This window comes from Papaver somniferum, chromosome 4 (genome assembly GCF_003573695.1).
Source record: "Papaver somniferum cultivar HN1 chromosome 4, ASM357369v1, whole genome shotgun sequence".
NCBI lineage: Eukaryota > Viridiplantae > Streptophyta > Magnoliopsida > Ranunculales > Papaveraceae > Papaver > Papaver somniferum.
This window is the reverse complement of record NC_039361.1, coordinates 148,025,397-148,031,956: the sequence shown is the minus strand read 5'-3', so window position 1 is coordinate 148,031,956 and position 6,560 is coordinate 148,025,397. Positions and strand designations below refer to the sequence as shown.

Sequence of the window (6,560 nt, the reverse complement as noted above, 5' to 3'; positions counted from 1 at the left end):
AGTTTTGATTCAATAAAATATGACAACCAAACTTGACATACCAACGCTTGGTGGGTTCAACCGAGCAATGCTCTAACAAGACCAATTATAAAAGGGGAATGGCGAACAAAGCTGCAAATGCCTTATCAAGACTACCTAATTCATTCTTGAACTCCATCAACACCTCTCAACCTACTTGGGCTTTGGATATTATCTTGACTTATGAAGATGATATAGCTTCTAATTTCATCATATCAAAGCTACTAATTTCCCCAGGTGTTGTCAATAACTATACTTACAATAATAGAATACTGAGGCATAAAGAGAAGATTTATATGGGGTATGGTCATGGGATAAGGCATTTTATACTCACTTCCATACATGCCTCAGCTATTGGAGGACACTATGGAATCCAAGGGAGCTATATGAGAGAAAAAGCTTACTTCTACTGGCCAGGTATGGGGAAAGACATTATTGAGTTTGTGTCCACTTGTGATGTTTGTCAACGAAACAAAGGAGAGCACACTTACCCAGCTGGGCTATTACAACCATTACCAATACCTGACCATGCATGGAAATACATAACCATGGACTTTGTGGAAGGGTTACCTAAATCTGGAGGTAAGGATGTCATTCTGGTGGTCATAGATAGATTGACCACATATGGTCATTTCATTGCTCTCAGCCATCCATTCACTGCATCAACAGTAGCTCAACATTTTCTCAATAATATTTTCAAGCTTCATGGGTTGCCAACCCATTACATATGATAGAGACAAGATCTTTATTAGCAACTTATGGCAAGATATATTTCACACAATTGGTACCAGTTTGAATCTAAGCACAGCTTACCACCTTCAGACAGATGGACAAACTGAGAGGGTGAATGCTTGCTTAGAGAATTACTTAAGATGCATGTCAATCCATAAACCTAAGGTTTGGAGCAAGTGGGTACCTTTAGTTGAATGGTGGTATAATTCTAACTACCATACCAGCCTAGGCATGACCCCTTTTAAGGCACTATATGAGTATCAGCCACCACATTTGGCTTTTCCACTCTCAGTCACTACAGCTGTTGCAGATATGGAGGAATACATCAAGGAGAGGGACCATGTACTGAGTTTGCTCAAGGAGAATCTTCATAAGGCTCAAGAGAGGATGAAGTTCTTTGCAGATAAAAACAGGGTGGACGGATCACTTGATGTGGGAGATGAAGTGTATCTAAAGTTACAGCCTTATAGGCAAACATCCATCGCCCTAAAAAGGAATCTCAAGCTATCAGCCAAGTATTATGGCCCTTTTAAAGTAGTCGAAAAGATTGGGTCAGTAGCACATAATCTCCAGCTGCCAGTTGAGTCAAGGATACACCCAGTTTTTCATGTGTCCCAGCTCAAGAAGAAATTAGGAGCACCTGTATTACCAGTACCAGAATTTTCATTGGTGGATCAACAAGGACAGGTTAAGGTGGAGCCAGCATCTCTGCTGGGAGAAAGAGTTACTCTGCGGAACAACATCCCTATTCCTCGGCTTTTGATACAATAGTCCAACTCCAACATCCCTATTCTTCCGAGCTCATTTTCCAAAATTATATCCTTGAGGATAAGGATGTTTTACAGGAGGAAGTATTATCATGTAACAGGCTTCCCATATCATTTATTAGGCGCCCTTAGCCTGTGTTACGTAATAGTAAAACAATTAGCATTAGTTAGGACTTAATTAATCGTTTTAGTTAATTAATTAGCTATTAGTACCAACGACTAGGATCTGCGCATCTTGAAAGTTGGTATTACGGTTACGTCTATATCCATTCCTTATTGTTGTTTTTGGGAGGCAAGAAGAGTTTAGTAAAGAATATTGTTCTCTCAGGAATGAGGCAGTGCACTGATCTCTCAGGAATGAGGCAGTGAGTTACTTATCTAAATTGTTATCAATAATCTAGTTATCCTTCATCTTGAATATTATCTTATCAACTTGTTATTTCATAACAAATTATTGTTATACATTGTCATAATATTATTACACAACATCAAAGTTCAATTGTATCACAACTTTGAAAATAATACTAAGGTGATATGTATCATTTCCCCTTAGTCAATACTTCATCTCACAATGAAAACCACTCCCTCTTACATAATGATCCGTAAACCATATGTATATAGGGTTGCACAACGCGTAGGGTGGGTAGGATATGGCATATACCCGCCACCCTACCCGTTTACTGACGGTTAAGAAAAATTTTACCCGCCACCCTGCCCGCCATTAAACGGGTAAGATCCTACCCAACCCATTCTCTGGCGGGTCGGGTAGGGTAGGATGGCGGGTATAACCATTTTTTTTTTTTGTATTAAAACACCTGAATCATATCTGTAATGAGGTGTGTTTGTAGGAATTGGTGCAATAATTTATTCAAAAACCCCCATTTTATAGAAATACATCTTCAACATACTATTACAGTGAATAACTTTAATCTTCTGGTTATCAATCAAAAAACTGACCATAGTAAACCTACCGATATTTACATTTGTTCCGTCGATCACAATGTTTTATCATCAAAAAATTTGGGTAAGGCTGTTGGGATTGATTATCCATTTATGTCTAAGAAATGTGCAAGTCAACTTATTGGTTCTTGTAATGGCTTGGTTTGCATTGAACTTTATGGGAAAATTTGCATTTGGAACCCATATACAAAAGAATACAAACAAGTACCAGCAACCCCAATTGAGTCTCCTTCAGCTGTGGCAAGTTGTATACAAATGTCATATGGGTTTGGTTTCGATTGCAAGATTGGTGATTACAAGTTGTTAAGGATTGTGGGTTTTGCAGATAATGAAGTTTCTGAAGCTAGAATTTATACGTTAAGATCGAATTCATGGAAAAGCCTTGGATTTATTCAGTATGATTTTTCTTGGGACAGAAATCGCGGTCATCTTGTTAATGGTGTTCTTTATTGGATTGCAGTTGCTCGCCATTCTGAATCCAAAGCCTCTTGCGTGACAGTGTCCTTCGACATCTGTAATGAGACCTTTCGTGACACATCATTACCTGTCAACTGTTGGATTAACCATGGCATGTCAGAATTAGGTACATGGGAAGGAAAACTCTGCCTTGTTCTTAAGCATGAGAAGGATGATGCTGCTGTGTGGACGATGAAGGATCACAGATTGAGTAAGCATATGAACATTACAGAAGAGATAGCAGATATGGTACTGGGTAACAGATTAAACGACCAACGACAGAGATCAATAGTATAAATAGGCGGGTATGCTGGTAGGGTAGGATAATTTCGAGCTTTACCCGCCATCCTACTCGTTTACTGGCGGTTAAGAAAATCTTTACCCGCCATCCTACCCGCCAAATAGTGGATAGGGTAGGATACGATTAAAAAACTGACGGGTAGGGTAGGGTTGGCGGGTATGGATAGGGTATGTGCACCCCTATATGTATATGTACTGTGAACTACAAAGTAATTCTCCCCCTTTTTGTCAATATAAATTGGCAAAGGTACGAAAACTAGCGATATCATAATGAAATTCTCAAAAAGATACTTCATGACTAAAAGAGAACATATCAACTTTGTTTCGATGATTTCACATAGTCGAAACTTAATGTATTCATCAAGGAGTTAATAAAGATACAAGATAACTCCTACAATATTCCACAACCACACTCCCTACAACATATCATTCAAAAATCCTTTATGTGTTTTTAGAAATTTGATATAAAGCCAAAAATACGAATTAATTAGTTGACGATGTCAACTTTATAGGACTCTTGAGGAGTCTTTAAAAAGATAATCTACGTTTTAGTAACATAAATATATTTTTTTCTCACCAAAATAAACCATAATGACAAACATATAAATATTTCTTAACAAGATAATATCATTATCACTACGAAAAACACTAAAATGCAATCATCAAATAAGGGAAGATGGGTTTTATGAGAAAATACAAATTGCAACAGCATCAAAGGTGATAACCCGTTTCCAAATTGTTAGCAAAGAAATGAGTTTTGATTTCTAAGGGATAAAGATCTAAGTTGGAATATATTTGAACGGGAGCAAAAAGATTACTTGAAAATAGATGATAACTTGCTGATAACCAAGGCCAAGGGAAATAATGATTTCAGATGTTAGACGCATAATCCAAAGAAAAACAATATTTTTTGATGCAAACGAAGACCATCAAATTTATTCCCTTCGTTTAAGAAGTGGTCGGGAAATATACACTGAGTATGTAGTTCATCTTTATTTTTTGACACATATAAATTAAAAACGTCCCCCCTGCAAATCCCCATAAAAAGTTCACTTTTTGAGAAATAGTAGGAAGCTAACAAAAAAAAGTTACTTAAATCATATGCAATAAAACTGTTTCGGACTTTATTTTCTACTCTATAATAGTGTCAACATATAAAGATGGGTCACATATTTGAAGTATGTGGTCCTACCACATCATAACCGCACCGAAATGTATTAGTTTTCCTACCGGCTACTACCAAATAGATGTTTTCAATACAAAGGAATAAGCTTGAAATAAAAAATTTTACATAACAATACTTGGAGTAACATTGATAGAGAATCTCAAAGGCAATAGATACAATTTTTTTGCGTCATGATGTAATAAAGTATACATATTCAATAACTTAATCACAAAATTGGTTAAAAAGACCAAAATCAATAATTTCTGGGTGAAATGGACAGTTAGATTTTGATACTGTTTAAATGGACAGAAATGTAAAAATAGACAGGATGTAACCAGTTTCATCGTGCCCATTTTCAAATATTTTTTCTTATTTTAAATTTACACAGGATGTATCCAGTTTCATCCTTGCTATTTTTTAAATTTTAAACTAGGATGAATCCAGTTTCATCCTTGCTATTTTTTTTTGGCCATTTCATCCAAACTATTTTTTACTCGTCCATTTGAACCGTGATTTAAAAATATTTGGACAAATGACCCATTTTCCGTAAGTTAATCACATTGAGCACTAACTTGCTTCAAAATAATATAAAACGATATTTAGCACCCCATTATAATTATGTTAATTTATCTATAAATTTAAAACGTATCTAATCACATGAAGGTTCCAAATTCAAAGTTGGAAATGTATAGTTCTGTAATCCTTACGTGCACATAATATTGTCTTAGGTAAGCTAAAGTATTTTCTTGCGTTGATAATTTAAGCCCAGTCATCATGTGAATCCAAATCCAATAATTCCATAACTGATGTGCATATTGAAATCAGTTTTTAATTTGGAAAAAAATAATATTTTCAATCCTTGTTCGTGAAACAATTGCCAAAAACATAATACAATTGAGCATAATTTGAAAGTTTTGGGGAAAGTATACAAGAAAAAAATAGATTATAAGTATTAAGGGGAAATTAGGCGCAGGTCCAATTTTTTTTTTTCTTACCGTCAGGCCCACAATTACTTTTTCCTACAGTCGCACCCAACATTATTTAAAATATTAAAAACGTGCAGAATTTCTCAATTACCCTTCAGCGGTTCTGGGCAGTTTTATTAACTCCCAAAAAACGGTCGGAACCATTTCTTTTCTCTTCTTCTCATTTTTTCTTTATCCGTTTTTCTCTTCTTCTCATTTTTTCTTCATCCATTTTTCTATTCCTATTCCTCCATAAACACTATAACGGATGATTGAAGTTGATCAAACCCTAAAACCGATGATTGAAGTTGATCAAACCCTAAAAATCAATTTCAAACTCTAAAAAACCTTAACCCTAGAATTCAGTAGAACCAAAATGGATGAAACACCAACAAAAACACGTCTTCAGAAATCAAAAGAGAAGAAATTAGGTACTAAAACTAGTTTAATCGATCTTATTCTTGCACGCATTCAGTACATTTGATTTTATTTGATTTTCGATTTTAATTTTTGTTCTTGATGCTTCAGATGAAAAATGGAAAACCGAAGGAAAAATGAAGTCGAAGAAACAGAAAAAACCCGGTGAGATTTATCATTAGCTTCATCTGTTAGTGTTTGATTTTGTTTTTTTTGAATTTTTTTTTTAATCTTAAATTTTGTTACAGTAATTTCCGATGATGAACCAGAAAAAAAGAGTAAACCTAAAAAGAAAACTGTTTCATTCTGAATACCCATAATTTTTTTTGAGTTATCACTTTATTCTTCTTCGATTTTAACATAATTTTCTCCTCAATGTGATTTTACCTACTGATGTTGAAGATGAACAAGAAGAAATTGATAGTGTCGAAACACTGAAGGAGATGCAAATCAAGGCAAAGGGGGATGCTCTGAAGAAGAGTAAGAAAGGCTCTGGTATGCATAACTAGTTCTCATGTGTGATTCTGCATAACATAAATCTGCATAACTTGTTCTGCAGATGCATGGAAGGGTATGCAACATCAAATTAATGTGTGTAACTTGTTTTTCAGATGCATGACAGGTTATGCTTACAAAAAAAAAACACTGCATAACACCTATTTTTAAGTGTTGCTTTTTAATTTTCATCTGTTTAAATTTTAACTTTCATCTGCTTACCAAAGTTACTGCATAACTTAAATAGCTTATTTATTTGTGTGTTGAAAAGATCCTGAAGCAACC

The 6,560-nt window shown here is 35.0% G+C and overlaps 2 protein-coding genes across 2 annotated transcripts; both read left to right on the top strand.

The window, feature by feature from the left end:
* Nucleotides 1-981: 981 nt before the first annotated feature.
* On the top strand, nucleotides 982-1,521 carry LOC113273265. The gene has a single exon (XM_026523014.1). The coding sequence runs from the start codon at nucleotides 982-984 to the stop codon at nucleotides 1,519-1,521; it is 540 nt and encodes a 179-aa protein (XP_026378799.1).
* Nucleotides 1,522-2,348: 827 nt separating this feature from the next.
* LOC113273264 (F-box/kelch-repeat protein At3g23880-like) lies at nucleotides 2,349-3,230 on the top strand. The gene has a single exon (XM_026523013.1). It carries the CDS (start codon nucleotides 2,349-2,351, stop codon nucleotides 3,228-3,230), a length of 882 nt encoding a protein of 293 aa, XP_026378798.1.
* The last annotated feature ends 3,330 nt before the right edge of the window (nucleotides 3,231-6,560 follow it).

Excerpts from the sequence above, each read along its gene's own strand:
- LOC113273265 (XM_026523014.1), top strand. The coding sequence starts at position 982 with ATGACCCCTTTTAAGGCACTATATGAGTATCAGCCACCACATTTGGCT.
- LOC113273264 (XM_026523013.1), top strand. The coding sequence starts at position 2,349 with ATGAGGTGTGTTTGTAGGAATTGGTGCAATAATTTATTCAAAAACCCC.